The sequence below is a fragment of the Eublepharis macularius genome, chromosome 7, assembly GCF_028583425.1.
Source record: "Eublepharis macularius isolate TG4126 chromosome 7, MPM_Emac_v1.0, whole genome shotgun sequence".
NCBI lineage: Eukaryota > Metazoa > Chordata > Lepidosauria > Squamata > Eublepharidae > Eublepharis > Eublepharis macularius.
The window spans coordinates 17,279,108-17,299,526 of record NC_072796.1 but is presented as its reverse complement, the minus strand read 5'-3'; the positions used below and the strand labels follow the sequence as shown (position 1 = coordinate 17,299,526).

Sequence of the window (20,419 nt, the reverse complement as noted above, 5' to 3'; positions counted from 1 at the left end):
CAAACAGCAAAACCAAGCCACCCCCAGATTAGAAAGGGTTGCTGAGAACTTCTTGTGGGAAAATATGACTTTGTAAATTAAATAAATGACCCCCCCTCCCCAAACAGCCTGAGCATGTGCCAAGAGGCACAGAATCTCAAATGTCAGCTAAAGGGCAGAACGGGAGATCAAAAAATTGCCGTCCTCAAGATTCTCAGAGGGGGAAATTGGGCGGGGGGGGTACTAGATGCTTAGCAATTTGCAGGATTCTTCATAGGTGCCTTGCTTGTTCCCTGTAAAACCAAATTTTGTGGCCAAATGCCTAAAGCAAAGGCAGCAAGAAAGCTCTCCTGCAGATAGAGTTGGGGTTTCTGCCAACTGCCTTGGTATGGAGAAAAACACTATACATTTATGAATTAGTGGCTTTTCTTTAAAAAGGGCGGGGAGGCAAAAATGTGTCTGGTGAGGACTGAGAATATGCTCATTGCCTCAAGAATGTTGAGCATCAGTTAAAGGAAATAAACAGAGGCAGAAGGGTTTGGGCCTGTTTGTGCCCCTGAGAACATACAACAGGAGTCCCCCACCTTTATGACCCTGCAGGCCCCTTTGAAAATCTCACACAGTGTGGTGTGCACAACCACAAAATGGCCACCTCAGGTGGTGGAACCAACCACAAAATGGCTGCTGCAGGAGGCGAGGCCATCTGCAAAGTATCAGTGAGTGAGATTATACATAAATCTAATAGTAACTCTCTAACAGTTTAAGGAGACGCTTTGTTTAACGGAATGCCTTTTAAAATGTACCTGTTTAAAAAAAGATTTGCATACACACAGCTTACCATTAGTCATGTAGTGAAGATCCTTGTTCCGGAACCTCTTGAAAATGGTCAAATGGCTGGTGGCCCCACCCCCTGATCTCCAGACAGAGGGGAGTTTAGATGCCGGGCAATCTCAGCTCCCCTCTGTCTGGAGATCGGGGCAGGGCCACCAGCCATATGACCATTTTCTCTGAGGGCAACCCACGGAGTCCCACTACCTCTTTTCCCAGAAAAAAGCCCTGTGAACCAGTAATAATCGTTTTCCTAGGAGCAAATAACAACGGGAAGCTGTCTCTTCTTCCTGGCTGTACTTCTTCCAGGGCGTCTGAATGGCCTCTGTTGAAAAGAGAATGCTAGTATAGATGCAGATCAAGTCTGAGCCAGTGAGTTACGACTGTCATGGTCTGCCATGGGGTGGTACTGGGCAGGCCGGAGGCAAGAATAATGCCCTAAGTGTACTTTGATGATAGAAAACGTGAAAGTAGTTTGGAGCAAAGGGTTGACTGAATATTGTTGATTCATTGTTAGCGCCTGGTTATGAACATCAACCAAATTAGTTAGTGACATTTGAGTAGGAAAAGTAGCTAAAAAGGGGGGCTATGCCAATATTCTAATTTTGACTTTAACTCTCAAATAGCACATTCAGTGCAGCCAAATCAAATACAAAAGAAGTGTCTCCCCTTGTTGATTTTTGGCATTGTTTTGGTAGCGTTCTGTGCCCTTTTGTTTCTCTTGGCAGCGCTTCCTGCTTCTCTCCGTTTTCCTCCTCTCTCTTTGATCTTCGGTGCTTGGCCCTATTTCCCCACCCTGCCATTTACACTGATTGGCTTTGGCGATCCTGGCCATTCAGGCTAATGAGACTGAGTATGGTTAGGGTAAAGAAGGGGGGAGGAAAATGGAGTAGAGAAGAACACTATTGAATCAGCACAAATTTTACAACGTGGTCACATAAGATCTTTTTTTGATGCTTTTGAAAATGGGACAGAAAATAATGTTGGCTTATCAGTATTACGATAAAAAGTAGAAAGGTGTTCTTCAGCAAATGCTAGGAGATTTTGAGAGTGGTATCTAGGGAAGGTGCAGTCTGGAGAGGAAATGACATCACTTCTGGCCAACACGCTAGAAATTTCACCTAATCTCTATGGTAAAAGACCATCTCAACATGGGGAAGTTCCTGGACCATTACTATGGAGGCCATTTGCTGACCATTTTTCCTCTCACTCTTTAGTGTCTTGGGGGCGGGGGGTGGGACTGAGGGCAGGGCTGTACCAACCGAAGGTGGGCAAATGCCCAGCTTAGATCCCAAACCTGAAGAAGTTCCTTCAAGTTGAGCCATTTTTGCTATTTGTGTACATGTGTATACACATGTACACATGAACACTGTGTACACATGTGTACAGTGTACACATGAACACTGGCACAATGTAAATCTGCACTGAGGGATTGTATGATGGCAAATATGCATTAGTAAGGTCCAACACGTTTCCTGGAAGCTTAGTGCGTTGATCCACAGAGGCACTTGCCTGTAGCAACTTTAAGTTCCAGAGGGAAGACAATTGGTTTTTGAGACTTCCTGCTTAATGCCCTTGTTGAGCTAGGCATGCCCATTAACTTTACAATTCGTCTGCTGATTTTAGTGCAGGAGCGGGACTTCTTTCACAGCGTGCACATGGGATTGGAAGTTGGGTGAGGAGGGTACATGTGCTACCTGGCCTAGCAGTGGAAGCAGAAGGAGATGCACTGAGGTCATTGGTGATAGCAGGAGGCGCAAACTGGAAAACAGAGATTTGTGCAAGAAGCAGGTAGCTCAGTGAGTTGGGGTGGAGGGAAACTTCTACATCATCCATATCCTAGTTTATAAATGCTTAAAAGTTTGCAAAGTCTTACATTTGAGTGGATGAAGTAATAATTAAGTCTCAGTGTGAAGTGTAAGGATCTTTTAATCACCTCTTTCTCCAACAGTGAATCTCTGCACGAGACATCTTAAATGAGAACGCTGAAAAGTAGGGAAATGCAGTGTTAGCCGGGAAGCTGTCAATTTCACCTCTTTACACAGAGCCAAGAGAGATCGCTTCTCAGAGGGTTTGTTAATTTCATCTTCGCCTCCCAAAGGCTCTGTGAATTTCACCTTCCCTTTGGGAAGCCACCTCTGAGGAGCGATCTCAGTCGGCTCTGTGTAGAGAGGTGAAATTGACAGCACTTTCATCTCTGTCTTTTTAAACTGCGCTTCCCAGCTAACATTCCATCTCCCTACACTTGAGCATCCTCATGTAAGATGTCTCATGTAGAGAGACTCAATGTGATCTGTGTATGTTTACCCAGAAGTGAGTTTGGCTGAGCCTAGTGGAACATACTTCCCGATAGCCAAGCACAGAGCTGCGCCTAAAACTCCTATCAGCAGGAATATATGGCAGCCATGGATGATTTCACACCCTCTGCAATGGAGTGAAATTCCTTGACTCGTTTTTGTTCAGTATGCCCTGTGCTGAAGCTGCGTGATTGCCGTAACCAATCCCAGGCATTACTGCTGTAGACAACTTTACATCTGGCAAGTAGAAAACAAAGACTGGATACCAAGCATAGCCACAGTTTGTAGACCCCTGTCTCTGTGTTAAGAAAGAACATGCATCCTTTAGTAAGAACGAATCATTTTTCAAGGAGCATTTAGGGAGTCTGCGTGAGTGTCAGTCTCCCAGAGCCCATTCCACAGAACAGAGGCTGCAAAGGAAAAAGCCCGAGCTCTGGTCAGTGCCAGATGGGCCCCCCTAAGAGGAAGGATCACCAACAGATGGCTGCCTGAAGACCACAGTTGGTGCACAGGGACATATGGAAGGAGATGGCCCTTTAAATATGTGAGCTCAAGGTCATGAAGGGCTTTAAAGGTCATAACCGGCACCTTAAGTTGAGCTTGGAAACAAACAGGCAACCAATGTAGTCGTTCCAAAATGGACAACGTATACTTCCAGCAGCTAGCCCCTGACAATAGTCTGGCTGGCACATTCTCAACCAGTTTTAGTTTCTGGGTTGTTTTTGAGAGCAGCCCCCTGTAGAGCTTGTTGCAGTGATCCAACCATGACAATACCAAGGGGAAGGTGGGATGGCGCCAGTGGGTGCCCTGCACCTACCCGAGGCCCTGGCTAACTCTACCCAACAGTTTTTTAAAAATGGTTTTTAATTGGTGGAAATATTTAATTTGCTTGTTTTAAATCAGTGGAATCTGCCCAGAAAAAAAATTAAGATATTCCACTTTCAAATCTTTCTCTGTATAATCGAGGTTGGTGGATTTTTCAAGATCACTATCCTGAAAATATCCTTTTAGTTAATAACTGAGTACATAAGGGTGGTGACTTAAGGGTGGTATTATTTATGTAGGAAAGGTGCTCATTACAAGTGTGTAAAAGAGTTACAAGCGTAAAACAGCTGTTCTCACTCATCTTACATATTTCTGATGCTGTTTACAGGCATTAAAATGATTGGTACCAGGGTATAGAAGTTTGTGCATTATGCAAGTGTCACTTATTTGCAATTCACACCTTTGAAGCACTACTAGCTAAAAAGGCTAGTACAAGCCTGCATTACATGTACTTCTAGTGGTACAGTTGCAACAATGCCGCTGGAGGTGTGTATTATACCCTCCCATTCACGCAGTTCCCCCTTGGGCATGGTTACTATGCTTCATAAGAGATATCTGGCTGCCATGGCAACTACTCCCCTGGAGTAATTATTGGGGGGGGGGAGATTTTGCATGTACTTCTCATGGCCTGGGATCCAGCAATCTTGAGGCCAGAGTTACATGTAAAGAGAGCCTGACTTCCTGTGTAGCTCTAGAAAAGGAATGATTTTTTTTCCGGCAGAACTGCTAGTGCTCAGTTTAAGAACTGCTCAAAACATATATTATTCTCATCACCCACGTTGGGATCCATAGGGTTGCGGGCATGCCATAATGAATTTTCTCTGCTTTGGAACAGGAGTTGAATCAACATGATCTGTTTCTGCTTGTAATGTAAAACTGTTATATTTCTACAAGGAAAATCTTGTAGATCCCATATTTCTGTATCACTTCTACTAGATCCCATATTTCTGTATCACTGTAAAATAAAAATAAAACCTCATTGAAGTACATGATTGATTGACTGACTGATTGATTTATGGCAGCGGGCGGCCCCAGACTTCAGAGTGGCTGAGGACAGAGGATTTTCACCTACCCATCATTCTGAATCATGGCATGCTCAGCAAACCCTCTCCCAGAACCAAGAATCCAGAATCTATTCCCCAACCCAGGTATTCTGGCTGTCAGCTGACCAGTCTTGATATGTGATTTTTTTTTTCCTTTCTCTCTTTGACTTACCTTATTGATTCTAAACTTAATCTGCCACCTACTAGCCAACAATAACTCATGTAGTGGCTAACCAAGTATTAACACATTCAAAATGTTGAAATAATATTGAATGCATTGGATCTGTGAGGCATGTTCAAGAGTTTCTTTAAATATTCATATTAAGCAAAGGACAATTACCGAAAGCGATGCGTGGCATTTGTTTTAACATTGGTGGCCTCCTCAGTCCATCTTCTGGGTTAGTGGAATTTGCAGCCCTGGTGCTACTGTTTATAGAGAGTGAGGGGGATTTTAACACTGTGAAAGCGCAATGCAAATGGGACCTGGTCGTGCTCTGTTTATGTAGTTCTTTTTTTAAAAAAAATCATAGTTTATTATTTCAGTACTTGATTTCTATCCTGAGAAATTAGGTCATTTACAAAAAGCTTCATTTTATACTAACAACATTAATAATCGATTTATATACCGCCCTTCAGGAGAACTTAACGCCCACTCAGAGCGGTTTATAAAGTATGTCATTGTTATCCCCACAATCATGCTGTGAGGTGGGTGGGGCTGAGAGAGCTCTGAGAGAGCTGTGACTGAGCCAAGGTCACCCAGCTGGCTTCAAGTGGAGGAGTGGGGAATCAAACCCAGTTCTCCAGACTAGAGTCCCGCCAGTCTTAACCACTACACCAAACTGGGTCTTTAGCCAGCCAAGAAGAATTTTTAATCATCTGACTTGCTTTTGATAAATACTTGAGTACAAAGTTTTATTTGGCTAACATGAAGCATATAAAAAAGTAAAAACAGTGAAAGTTATTAATAGCTTCATGTCCATTTTAGCAAAAACTTTGCAAATAGAGTTGCAAATGATATGAACTGTAAGCCAAATGTGCCAGGTTACAATCACACCTCAGAAAGGTATTTTAGGGAAGCTACCGGCCTCTCCGCCTCAGCTGCTTCACTATGGGGATAATTATGGCAGTCTACTTTACAGATCTGAATTAACATAAGCAAAGGGCTTTGCATTTTGGAATTGCAACATATAAATGCTTAGTAATAATGTAAATGTAATTATTAGACTCAAGACTGCCTTCTCCAAGCATCCTACGCAATTCCCCTCATAGTTCTTTGATATCAGTTGCCATTTTCTCAGATTCTTACCATTTTCCTTTTCAAGTGCCACGTGGTGCAAAACACCCTGTGTTGAAGCTCCTGCGTTTTCTCTTTAGTCCCATTGTCTTTTACAATTAGATTGAGAAAATAAAAACAAGTATTCAATAGGGATTCTAATAAACATGCATATATGACCAGCCCCAGCACAAAGTAGGTAAAGGTCTACCCATGGTTTTGGCTTTAGAAGGCACTGTGTAGCCAGCTGCCTCTTCCTTAGTTCCCATGGGGGTTGCCCTCAAACTGTCATTTCTAAAGTTTTTCTTACTTACGGGACCACCTCTTCCATTACGTCCCCTGCAAGGTGTTGTGCTCTGCAGATAAGCAACTTCTGGTGGCCCCCAGCCCAAAGGACATCCGTCTGGCCTCAACCAGGGCCAGGGCTTTTTCTGCCCTGGCCCCGGCCTGGTGGAAAGCTCTCCCGCTGGAGATCCGGGCCCTGCAGGACCTGTTACAGTTCCGCAGGGCCTGTAAAACGGAGATGTTCCACCGGGCCTTTGGCTGAGTGCCAGCAGGTGTCCTCCTTCTTCCATCTAAGACCACCACTTTTATTGGGGCTGCCCTTGGCCATCTGCTATACCCATATACGGACTCCCAATATTTGTTTAAATAGCCTGCTCCTGGACTATTTTAATGACTTTTTAAAAATTATTATTGATTTTATGGTTTTTTTTTTACTTTAATGTATGTTTCTAATGTTGTTAGCTGCCCTGAGCCCATATGTGGGGAGGGCAGGGTATATATCAAATCAAATTAATAATAAATAAATAATAAAGTAACTGACTTTTGGCTACCAACCATAGTTCTTGAACAATTATGGGCTCTAGTTTAAGTATATATCGATTTCTTCCTCCCTGGAAGGTTAAGAATATTCCTAATTATAGAGATCATCAAAGTGAAAGGAGATCCAAGTGTGAGGCAAGCATAACTAACTGATAGAGCAATCCTAAACAGAGTCGCGTTCTTTTAAGTCCATTGAAGACGGCTCCACTTAGGATTGCACTGTAAGAGCTCAGGAACTTATAATACACTATAATTAATAGTCACCTGAATAAAGGAAAGTCTGCTTTAGATAGGATTTAGGACTGCTGGGAGCAGTTGCACAATGTTTGTTGTCATGATTGTGATGGTCGAAGTTGATTATTTTGTTTCATTGTACTTTTAATGTTTTAAAGTTGTACTATAATCATGTTTTGAACCAATTTGAAAAGCTGTGTATACAGTTATAAATATACACTTTGTATTCGACTGGGAGCCACATACATAGCTTTGATTGTTCTCTCACCTTTTGTCATCACCAGTCACCTGGGCCGATTCCAGACGACTAACCTGAAGGCACTGCATGCTGCCATGTTCCGGATCAACTCGCGCGAGAAAACGCGATATTTCGCGTTTTCCCCGTCGCGATCTGGAACATGGCGGCATGCAGCGCCTACAGGTTAGTCGTCTGGAATCGGCCCTGGTGTGGAGGAAAGGGGGGGACTGAGGGTGCAATTCTAAGCAGACTGGAACCTTTCAAAGAGAGTGGACTTAGACAGGTGCAATTCTGCTTAAGCTTTGCACTGTGAATCTGAGTTCTTTTTCCCCGCAGAGGGGAGGAAAGAGGAAATTTGGATGCTGTGACCCCATCTTTAGTGATACCAAAGCTGGCAACCGTCATCACCTCTTGGTTGACCAGGCACATGACCCATATTTATGCAGTGTGCGTGCAGGCAATAAACGGTGCTTGCACATTTCTGGATCGGGTTAGGGAGTCAGTTTGTATAAGGACAGTGGCAGGGGACCCATGAAACACTTTTCTTGGTGACTGTCCCATTATATTCATTACAGAAGCTCCATGAGAGCCTCAGGTTCAGTCGGTTTTCAAATCTACAGTGAAATGCTAATGCACAGAAAACTAAAAATATTGAATTGACTTTAACCCAATTTACTTTGTTCCGATGAGACCTGCTAATTAGTGCTGTATTTTGGGGTTTATAACATATATTGCAAATCTGTTATAATATCTTTTGTGAACCACACTCAGCCCTCACCAAAGAAGTTTTCCATTGATTTGACTGTAATGAAAACAGCTCTCAGTGGTTTTGTGATAAATTATCAGGTAGCCTAAACTGTACTATACAAAAGGAACAAAGCTGTAAGTGCATTCTTGCTATAGCTGCATCGCAACAAAAAGATCCATTTCAGTACACACAGCATTCATTGTATATTGATACACACTTTAAATTTAGAAATACAAAACTTATATTCTTATTGCTGTTTTGCTTAATTCTTCCTTTTGTTTAGCCGAGCTGTATTGTGCTAGATTGGTTTTAATCACGCTGCGTCAAAGCATCACAACAGGAAAAATGCATAGTTTTCCTTCTCCATGTCAGCAAATTTTTCATGTAAATTATCCTGTACAACTGTGTCCATCATTAAACATAGCAGAACATGATTCGTCTATACATATGTATCAGGATGTAGAAAGCACAATGCTTGCAATGCGAATTACTGCTTAATGCAAACGTATTCAGAATATCAACTGTGAGTTGATCCGCACAAATATCAATTTTGACTGCATTTCAGAACTGTATGGAAGAAACTGGCCCCTCCCTTTCTGCAGAGGGGACTCTAGTGGAGACTGAGAGAAACCACTAGTTGGTGGTAGAACCTGAAGGAGGCATTTTGAAAGTCTCCTCCTTTGAAAAACCCAGTTCATTGACATGAACTTCATTGGGATTGAATCAATTTAAATTCCAAGGATCCCGTTTAATAGGACTATCATTTAGATTTATAATCTCAACAAATGTTAAGCAGTTATTCTTTTGTTTCTCCAAATTAGATTTCGTCCAGGCCACCTGAATCGTTATCAGGGCCTTTTTTCTGGGAGAAGAGGTGGTGGAACTCAGTGTTGCCCTCAGAGAAAATGGTCACATGGCTGGTGGCCCCTCCCCCTGATCTCCAGACAGAGGGGAGTTGAGATTGCCCTCCGTGCCGCTCGGCGGCACGGAGGGCAACCTCAACTCCCCTCTGTCTGGAGATCAGGGGGAGGGGCCACCAGCCATGTGACCATTTTCAAGAGGTTCCGGAACTCCGTTCCCCCGCGTTCCCCCTGAAAAAAAGCCCTGATCGTTCTTATTTCAAATGATAATACCAAAAAATGAAGTATGACATCATCATGTTATCCTTGTTTTTAAAACATCTGTCATAGCTAAAATTAAAAATGACCAGTTCAAAACCCTTCCGTATGTTGCTGTAGGTTTCCTTTGTGTCCCTCCATTGGCTGTAAAGTGTCATTCACTTGCATTCGGTGAAGTACCCAGCCTCCTCACAGATGCTACAAGTAGCACCTGCGTAGGATTATTCTGGAATGTCCAGACCAAGAGTAGGCAAATGCCCCTCTCCTGTGCCTGCCAGACAGGAACATATCAGACCATTGTGGTTATTGCACAGGGCCAGTTGTCCCTGCATTCAAAGGGCCAGAGCAAACCCCAGAGATGCTGACAGTGCCAAGTGTCATCCCAAGTGCAAACCTCCTCTTGCCGCTTTCTCTTATTTACCAGCACATTCCAGCATCTTTACAGGTAGACATGGCAGTGGTTTAGCCATTCGGAGGCTGGTCTAGACAGAAGCAGGGGAGCTCTAAGCTGACACTCAGACTGACAGTCCTGCCTGCCTTAGCTCAGTGGAATAGAGGCAGGACCCCAAAAAGGCACGATGGGTGGAGTCTGCATAAGTATGATACTATACTCAGGAGTGGCACTCTCGATTTGAGTTGTGGCACATTTGCCAGAGAGTTTATGAGTGTGTATCCTCCCATTGCCATTCTCCAGGGAATGATGCTTCATTTGACTTGTATGTGTGAACGAGCCACATCAAACCTTACAAAGAGAACTCTCATACCTCCTGTTCTGTCCTCAATGAAATCTGTTCACACATTCAGATATGAGTCATCACATGTTGACCAATTGCATACAAGCATCTGTATCTACCAGTTTACTGAACAGAACATAAACTTTTCCAAAACAGAATAGAATTGGTTTACTGTCCTGGGCAGGATACACAACAGACTAATGGCGTGCAAGAGTCATTGAAATAGCTCGATTGGGCACAGAGTATGATAGATTGTTCAAGTAAGTCAATAGGCAGATAATGGCAACAACGCAATGTTATGGCTGATCTGGCCAAGTACATTCATCATACTTTTATTTGCTACTCTAAATGCTGCAATGTATGCTAGGCATTCGTTCTGAATTCAGAATTACTGATCAATTGCCCTTCCATGAACAAACAAGCAAATTCATATCAAATAATCCCGTTAATTTATTTTTATCCAAAACACAGGCATACTTAATACCTTTCCAAAAAGCATTTTTAAAAAGCTAAAATATTTACTATGTAAAGAATGACTGTGTGCTGCAAGCCAGCTAGAAAACTGGATATAGTCATTGCTAGCAGAATTGCACAGGGAACAAGATTTAACCGTACAAGTAAAGGTTTTTAGATTATGGTATTAATCAAAATTACTGTATTGATCAGAAACGTCATATTTGAACCTGGAAGATGGATGCCGCATATTTTTCCCCCTCTCTAGGGGCCATAGAACTGCAGAGTTAACATCTGATAGAAATTGTGTTATTTACAATCTTCCAAACTACTAAACATGCTCTAGTTAACTTGCATAAGAGCTGTTGGACATGATGCATTTCTGAAAGCCTCAACATTTATTCTGCCAGCTTACATCAGAATTTAGGGATCCAAAACATTTCAGAGAGCTCTGCAGCTTTGGTTATTAAAGGGTGCCATCTTTTTGCAGAGTGGAGTGGCTTCTTTTGATCTTTCTGTTAAGAAAGACCTACAAATTCTCTGTACAGTTTGGCACCTTGGTCTGAGTAATTGACTGACAGCCTTCCTTTTGAAGTTAGTGATTTAATGAAGTTTCGAAACTTGCTCAAGGCTAGAGCTAGAGTCAGAGGTTTCTGAAGGGCTTGTGTAGGTCAAGGATGCAGTATCTTTCTAATCCATTCAGGCATGAGCTTCAAAATATTAAGGTTTCTTCTTAATGTGCCAGAGTAGTCCTATCTGCAGGTAAAGCGCTCCTTACACCATCATCCTCTCTGGAAGAAGCAGAGCAAATCTAAGTATCAGTTCCAGTGAAGCTTCAAGATATGCCCACCGACTCACCAAGGATGTATTCCATGAGCAAGTTCTCCTTATGCCCCCATTCTTGTTAACGCGAACATTGGGCAAAGCTACAAGTGACGAATGACACTTGAACGGCAAGTGGATCGAGTGGAGGGCAAGTGAACAGGGAGGAATACACTTGCCGTTCAAAGTGTCGTTCGTCATTTGTAGTTTGGCCCATAGAATCCATAGGAAATTGTCTTATACTGGGTAAGATTTTTGGTCCATCAACATCAGGCCTGTCTACTCTGACTGGCAGCAGCTCTCCAGGGTCCTTCACGTCACTTATTACTTGATCTTTTAAACTGGAGGTACCAGGGATTGAACCTAGGGCCTTCTGCATGCTAAGCAGGCGCTCTCACCCTGAGCCACAGCCCCTCCCTAAATCTATCCCCCAATGTGCAGGAAAGAACCTATTAATAACCTGTAGCTGGTGTGGTTGTGTACCTGTAGCAGCAGCACAGGGATGTAATTTTGTCAGGTAAGTCAAGCCACATACAGGAAATCAGCACTGCTATAGTTGAGATCCTTTCGGCTTTCCTTTGCTGATATTCCTCTACAACACTACAGTAAAGGCAGGCGCCAAGCCTAGTTGTTCTCTGTTCTTAAGAGAGATTAAACGAAGTGTCCAATGCATGCAGCAAGAGAATATAAATTCTGCCAGAACGGTATGAGTGAGTCAGTGATAAGCTAGTTGTTTGGCTCTTTCATTTTTGGTGTAATCTCATTACACACTTGCTTGAAAAACAGTTTTGGGAATAATGGCTTGTTAGTTTCCTTGCGCTCAGTATTAGTGAAGGGGGGGGGGGAGTGGGCTGCTGTTACTTGCATACAAATGCAGACTTTTTTGGTGGCCCTGTTTCTATGGTTGCCAGCTTTAATTGATTTAATCAGTAGGTGAATCAGCTAAAAACTTTAATTACAGATCAAAACTTCCCCCCTTAAATTAAGCAGTGGGGAGGTTGACTTGTTCGGTGCTGGGCAAGCTGTGCACACACTTTTGCGCTCTCTTCTCTGTACCAAAGTTAATACAAAAAGAAAGATGCTTGGCTTATTCTTTTAACAATGAACAGTAACCCCTTTAATACTTGAAAGCCATTTCACGTTAAAGAGAAAATGTTCCTTTCCTTCTGTATTGTCTGAAAAGATATCTGCCTACAACCATGGCTTTGGAAGCCTGCAGATTTATAAAACTTGAATGGATCAACCAATTAATAGATTTAAAGCTAGGGGGTTAATCGGTTCTTTAATTATTTGGCAGCTCTGCTTTATTCTCTCTGGTGTAGAACATGGCTTAAGTTTAATGAGATATCCATTTAATCAGAACCCACTCAGGATGATGCCGGCGTACAGGGCTTTTTTTCTGGGAAAAGAGGTGGTGGAACTCAGTGGGTTGCCCTCAGAGAAAATGGTCACATGGCTGGTGGCCCCGCCCCCTGATCTCCAGACAGAGGGGAGTTTAGATTGCCCTCCGCGCCACCGAGCGGCACAGAGGTCAGTCTAAACTCCCCTCTGTCTGGAGATCAGGGGGCGGGGCCACCAGCCATGTGACCATTTTCAAGAGGTTCCGGAACTCCGTTCCTCCGTGTTCCAGCTGAAAAAAAGCCCTGCCGGCGTATATTTGAAAGATACCCATGTCATTCTTTCAGTACTTTCGAACCATGACATTCTTTCGAACCATGACAAGAAACTTTCTGAAATATGATATCAGGCTTCTATCCTGTTTGAGTTTCTCTAGGTTAACAGGCTAAAACTGAGTTGCCAAGCAAATTATATATATTTAAGAATTGTCACCTAATATTACTTTAAAATTGGGCCTGACCATCTTCAGAAAGAGTTCTTGAAAACCAAGATTCTTAATAGTACTAAACTGAACCGAATCATTAATACCAGAGTTTTGATAACCCTGCAACAATTTATTGTATCCTGTTGACATTATTCTAAACTGTAGAGTCCTGTGTTTGAATCATACCATGTGCCCCCCTTCATTTTCTACCCACTCAACATGCGTAAATACATGATGGATCCCACCTACCCAAATGTTGTCTTTTAATACGAAAAACCAAAGTGCTAAATGTTCTTTCTTTCTTTTTTTACTTGTGGTAAAGGAGAACTATTTCTTGCCGTATAGTCTCAAAAATGGCAATAAAGTGTATTATGGAGCCCGAGTGGTTAGGTTGCAAAACAGCACTCTGCTGGTTCAAATCCCACGATTTCCATGAGCTCAGCAAGTAGCCTTGGGTATCACAGGTCCCATGCTTGCGTGCACGTCCATCATGCAGTTACTGCAACATTACTGAGTGACTTGTACATGTGAATGAACTATCGCAGTACTGAACGAACAGCAGAGAAATTATTTTCTAGTTAAATTTCATTCCTTGGAAGTCTATAAAAAGATGTCTTGTATCTTGTGAAACTGACTATTAATGCATCTGAGTGCAATTTTTTTTTCTCAGCATACCATGGTTTCGTTCATTTCCAAAATGCTGCCTTTGGTAGTGGTTTCATACTTTTTCCTTTTTGGAATTAGCATAGGACTGTTCAGAAAAGGTTTCGGACAGAATCTTTGGAAAAGAAAAGTTAATAAACTCCCAGTGGCACATCGCAGTGCAAGTGGCAATGCCTTAATGTTGCTCTTTTGTTGCTAGGAAACCACATGGTTCTTCTGCATCTTAGATAGGCCACGGTCATTGTTCCTGTTGAGTTGATTGATTCTGTCTTGGTAGAGTTGATTTATTCTGTTCTCCCTTTCCTCCTCCTTGCTTCTCTGGATCCATAGGAAGCCTAGTTAGAGCCTTTTCTAGGCCCATTACCTTTGAGAAGATCCAAAAGCACCTAATCTCTATGAGTGTAAGAAGCCAACACAATTCTATTAGTGTACTGCTGTATTTCAGGCAGTCAGGCAGTCATACTGTGCCTTTCTCCCCAATGGGAAGTCAAACAATTTACGTTGTTCTCATCTCTTCCATTTTATCCTCACAACAACCCTGTGAGGTAGGTTAGGCTATGTATGTGTGACTGGCCCAAGGTCACCCAGCCAGCTTCCATGGCAGAGTGGAGATTCAAACCTGGGTCTCCCAGATCCTAGTCTGGCATTGTAACCACTACAACTTATAGTTATGCTAGCTAGTTCTGTTTGGGGCTGCATGGATTGAGTGGATGGTTGTATAGATTTCCCTGCTTTGCAGCAAGGAAGAACAGAAATTACTTTGATGTTCTTCCTAAACTTTCCAGGCCTTGGTTTCTGTGACTGCGTGTATTTTCCCCTTCTTCTTGCAATAACAAGTTGCATACTGCATTCCCTCTATGTAGCTTTGTCTACTTAGACAGGTTGTGTGTGCTTAATTAAATCCTTCATAGGGATATCTTTGAGAAAAATGGGAGGCAGTCACCTTCTCCCTGTGCTTCAAACCACATGCAGTATCTCTGATTAGGTGATATGAAAAGAAACCACAACAAACGGTCTTAAAATGTTTAGGATTTATTTTTTGTCCATTTAATCTTGCATGAATTCAGAACGAGGTTTTGATCGTTTCCATCTTTCTTGACATCTGCCTTCCCTCTTAAACCTGAAGGGTCTCCTTTCTTATACTTTGTGGTACCTTCCAGTGCCAAAACCTCTGCTGGGTTCAGTTGCACTTCCTGCTTGCCCAAGAGTTTCCTGAGATGGTGACCAAATGCAGCACCATCGTTTGTATTCTGACGCAGAACAAAAACTTCATCCGCTACAGCAAAGCCTCCCAGCCCACCACCTTGTTTTCATCGCCATTTCTTCCAGGCGCTTTTGCAAAAACAATTGGAAACATGTTTTCAAAGTTCCATAGGGCTGCAAGTGGGTTTGCAAATGACCTGCACGAATGAACTGCTTTGAAAAAGGCCGGCATGATTTGATGGAGGTGCTTTAAAGGGGCTTATTATTTCCCTCTCTACATAACATCAACAATGTGAATAATGAGCCCTTGTTATGTTTGAGATTCTCTCCTTCATGCTTTATCTCACACGCTGTTCCCTTTTCTTACGGCTGTGTTATTCATTAGATTAGGTCTTGTCATCCTTGCGTTCACAACAACAGGAAATCAATAATTAATTATGGATAGGTAAAGCAGTGCTTGTCTTGCTTTTCAAACCTCCCTAACTACTCATTAGAAAGAAATGATTGGGTATAGCTCTTTAGAAGTTTCTACTTAATTGAATCATGGGAGCCCACCAGTGACTGAAGGTGCCTTGAAGTATCAGGTGCTCGACATCAGGGTTTCCTGTGTACCAAACCCTGTTACCTTCTTGAATTTCCATCAGTTGTCCAGGACTTTGCTGGCCCATTGAGCACCAGTTTTCAATATGGTCTGAAAAAAGAAGCAATTCTCCATCAGTTTATTGAGCTGTTTTAGGTTGATTTACCCCCGTCTGTAACTTCTACCACTACCCACAAGGAAGGAAATCCATAATTACATGGCTGCAGAAACCATTCTTGCCCCCAAATGTAAGACTAAATCTCTGTTCTCCCTGCGCTGTTCCATTGTTCCTTGTAAATCCTAAAGCATTCAGCTGTGCCAACTGAGAACCAATTTCATATAATCTGAAGGCATGCAGTGGTTCCTCCATTTCACACAATCCATAGACACAGGCTACATTTTTTGTGTCTGGAATGCATGTGTGCCTCTGACACGTAGTTTCCCGAATAGAGGATAAATTTTGGTCTCCTTTGAAGCCATTTGCAATAATGTGCTAATTTGGTCCTTGTGCTCATACAACTTCTCTGCACAAAAGTGCATGAAACTGAGTTGTAAAGCTCGGGAAAGAAAAAGCAACTCAACATATATTTCAGGATCATGAGAGCTGGCTGCAATGTTGTTCCCCTTAAAATTGGACTCAAGGTTGATTTGTAGTTGGAAAAGGCTGCTTTTTCTTATGAAATGGCAAGGTTGTTTTTAAAAAGAGAGAAAAATGTATTTAGTCAGGTGGGTTGAAAGGTGAGGCATAAAGAAACATTAATAATAACTTAAAGAAAAGGAGAAGAGAGCAAATACTTCACATCATTCTTTGGGCCTAGTATATTGACTTTGAGAATTAACAGGCTTTTGGTTCTTAGAGTATCTCAGAGCCAAGCTACAAGTGACGCCTGATACAGGTTGGACACTTGACAGTTTCCCTCAAGTTTTGATGGGAAATGTAGGCGTTCTGGTCTTGCAGCTTGTCTCTCCATTTAATTGAAGTTTACAGAGCGGCAGTCTATGGGAGGGAGAACATGCGGTCAAGAGGGGAGTGCAGGTGTCGGGCTCTCACCGGGCGCCCCCTTCCCGTCTGCTGGGTGTGTGTGTGGGGGGGGGGGGGTTCTGTAAACTTCAATTAAATGGAGAGCCAAGCTGTAAGACCAGGACACCTACATTTCCCATCAAAACTTGAGGGAAACTGTCAAGTGTCCCACCTGTGTCAGGCATCACTTGTAGCTTGGCTCTCAGATGAGAGGCTAAGAATAAGTAAATCTCTCAGAATGAAAGAATCAAACTAGTGATTTTTGAAGACATCACTTAATCAAAGAAATAGTCTAGTTTCGTTACAAGGCATGATTGTATGACCTAGGGTTGCCAGCCTCCAGGTGGTAGCTGGAGATCTCCTGGAATTACACCTGATCTCCAGGTGACAGAGATCAGTTCACCTAGAAAAAATGGCTGCTTTGGAGGCTGGACTCTATGGCATTATACTATTCTGAGGCCCCTCCCCAAACCCTACCCTCTCTGGGCTCTACCCCCCGCCCCCCAAATCTCTAGGAATTTCCCAGCCTGGACCTGGCAACCCTAATATGACCGAAGAGTCCTGCCATGAGATCCAAGAATTTAGTATGTTTAAATTTCCAAAGTTATTAACAGCATTTTTGTCCTAGTACTGCGTTCATTTCTGGCAGGCAGATATAAAATGATTAGTAGTATAATCAAGGGCCAAGGCCTTGGTGTAAATTAGGGCTCCCAGTGGCTGCTATTTACCAGAAAGTAAAGGTTGTGTGATCCATCCATGTATCACTCATCCATGTATTGTTCATCATCTAGTCTAGTCTTGTTCATATTCACATAGTTAATTCAGTAGTGCTTGAGAAGTTATGACAGACACGTGCTCTTAAACACACTGGAAACCAGGCTTAAGGTGTCACACATCTAATCTCTTGTAAACCTGCTGTGTGACCTTGTTTTTAATAGTGTCATTTTTCCTTTCCCATTTGGCCTTCCTATTTGCAGTGTTTTGAAACAAGCCTGTTCTTCTTCTATTGGTAGTGGTGGTGGTGGTTTTGTGATTTTTCAGTGCATGCTTCAGAGAAATGCCCACTCCTGGTTAGCATTTTGTCGGCACTGCTATAAATTAAGAAATGCATTAATAAATGTCCTTGAGATACCGTCCAACAGCACTGCTTCTACAAGAACAGAATGGGGGCTGGCGGAAAGTCAGAGGACACCTACAGTTCTTTAGACAAAGATAAATAGCCTATTCCCTTTCTAGTTTGTTTTTTTAAAAAAGAGTGCAACTGGATAATGCAATGGGTAGTTGGTTCACAGGAGCTTGGACTTATCTTGCAGTATATGGCTTTCCCCCAAGTCCAGCTTACATCTTCTATCATGGTTAAAAACGGGTTGGGGTCAGCAGTTGGGAAATACCCCCCACAGTGCAACAATTCAAGACCGCTGAGTTCTGGGGCTAGAGGATCCTGTTCCACTGGCAGAAATCCCTTCCGTCAGCAGAGATTTACTGCAGGGTCAAGGATCAACGAAATGTTGGGGGAACGTCTACTAAACTGAAATGACCCTCTTCTATTTTTCCCCCTTTGTTACAAAATTATTACTTCATTCCCTGCCACAACTTGACTGTTGTTCAAATATGTATTCTTGTCTTAATTTTGCTTCACTAAATTAAGATAGAGCTGGGCAAAGAGGGTTCAGAGATGCACTTGGTACAACTTTGCTTGTGGAGAGATTGCTTATTCTCTGCAGGAGACCCTTATATACTGTACCTTTTAAGTATCCAAATCAATTTAATTAAATTTCATTAGAAGCACTAGAGCTGAAACAAACTAATGAAGGCAGCCAGCACATCAGGTGGTATTTATTTCTGCATTAAATTGGAAACAGTCCCTTTTGGCTTCTAAAAATTAGTTTAAATATTTAACACTAATAGCTTTTGGAATTGTTGATAGAGTAGGTCTAATGAATTTGTTACCAACAGTTTACCTTTAAAATGAGAGCATGCGTATTTTCTGGGAGTGAAGGAAGGCTGATGGTAGATTTTGATCAATAGCACTGAAAACTGTTGTGGGGGCCTACCAGACACGCACAAAAAAAAGTAAGAAATGCAACAGGAAATTTATATCATATTGGCACAACATCTGCTTTGGTCTGACAAATCATTTTTTTTAAATCAAGCAGCTCTTTTATTCATTACCAAACCAAATTGCAGATCAGAGAGGGAGTATTTGTAGATTTTTAGGAAAATCTTTGACTTGGTTGTATAAGCCACTGTTGGAAGTGCAGCCCGATGTTGTGAAACCCCAAGCATTGGAGGAGGGATACACTTTACTGGGATTCTTGGGGACTAAGCCCCTTACTGCAATATGGTCTATTTATGTCCTTTCAGAAATATAATACAATTTTTATCTCACAATTGTATATATAGGATAGATTGTGTGCCATGATTTAGAGTGTTAATGATTTGTACTATACTACATTTATAGTCCACTTGTCTTACTGAGTCTTGTTGAAGCATATTCTTATTTATAACCTGCTTGTCTCAATTAAATTGGAATAGGATATGCATTATCACTTATTTTTAACTGGCTTCACTAGATGAAGTGTATTATAATAAATAGATTTATCAGTAAAAGGATAGACTGTGCAGGTGAGCCAGGGGGCTGTGTATTGCAAGTTTACACAGAGTCCAGAAAAATGGTGCTCAGGGCCTGAACCTCTCGTGACATGTGACATGTGACCTCTTTGGGGAACTGCCGGAACTGCATTCCTGTGCATTCCCCCTCGAAATGAGCCCTGACCTCGTCCCTTCCTGTTTGTGCTTTGCTGCCCTGTTGATTCTGGAGCTTTTTAGTATCTATTGAAATCCCACTTTGATATCTCCCTTTCTATCCCAGCAGCACAGACCCCGTGTTTTGAGTTGTTCCCAGCACAGTTAATGCCAAGTTTCCCTGCTCAAAGTTAAGCTATGTCTCTCTGGACCATCCAACTGTCATGGGGTTTAGCCTCCTTGCAGCATTCATTTGTGTGTGTTGTTTTCTGAGAAGCTGTTGGTCAGAGGTAGGATTCCTTTCCACTGGGATTCCAACAATTCGTAAAGATAAAGATCAGACGCTTTGTGGGCTCTAGCGGAGAAGGGGCTCCCTTTCTCTACTCTTGCATCAGAAATTTCCGTAGAGTTATGAATGCTTCACAGCAAAGCTGTTTCAACTGACTCTGAGCTTTTTAAGAGCCCTTTGGGGCAATCTCAGATTAAAAGAAAAAAAATCCTTTGACTTCAGTTGACTTCAAAGTGATCAGGGTTGTAGCTTAAAATTCTGATGCTGCTGAAGTCCCACTCTTGAACCCTTTAACTCAAAAACAGACACACACACAGACACACCGAGTTTCAGTTCTTCTATTTTCATGCAATTTGCGAACGGTAGTCAGGTAGACAGTGCGTATTACTGTGAGTAATTAAAATGCGTACCTTGTTTATAAAATATTAATTACTTCTACTACAGAAACAGCTTGATACTTGCTTGTTTTATATGTGGTCATTTACAATTGCTGCATGTATCACAGCAAATTTATGGGTTGGATGCCATGGATCTGTTCTGCTTGCAGAGAAGGCATTTCCCCCAATGGAAGACGCTGGGAAGAGCGTCTTGTGTAGACACGGGCACGATCCAAAAAAAAATTCCGATTAAGCCGTTCGTGGATCTGGGCTGCTGCCGAACGCAGGTCACCGATTCTAAC

At 42.4% G+C, this 20,419-nt stretch overlaps 1 protein-coding gene across 1 annotated transcript in view; it reads left to right on the top strand.

Moving 5' to 3' along the window:
- The window catches only part of CTNND2 (catenin delta 2), a 303,251-nt gene that overhangs the window by 266,963 nt on the left and 15,869 nt on the right, over positions 1–20,419 (top strand). The window contains exon 13 of the mRNA XM_054985091.1: positions 4,952–5,077. Within this exon, the coding sequence (XP_054841066.1) occupies positions 4,952–5,077 (126 nt within the window). The remainder of the gene's footprint in view (positions 1–4,951; positions 5,078–20,419) is intronic.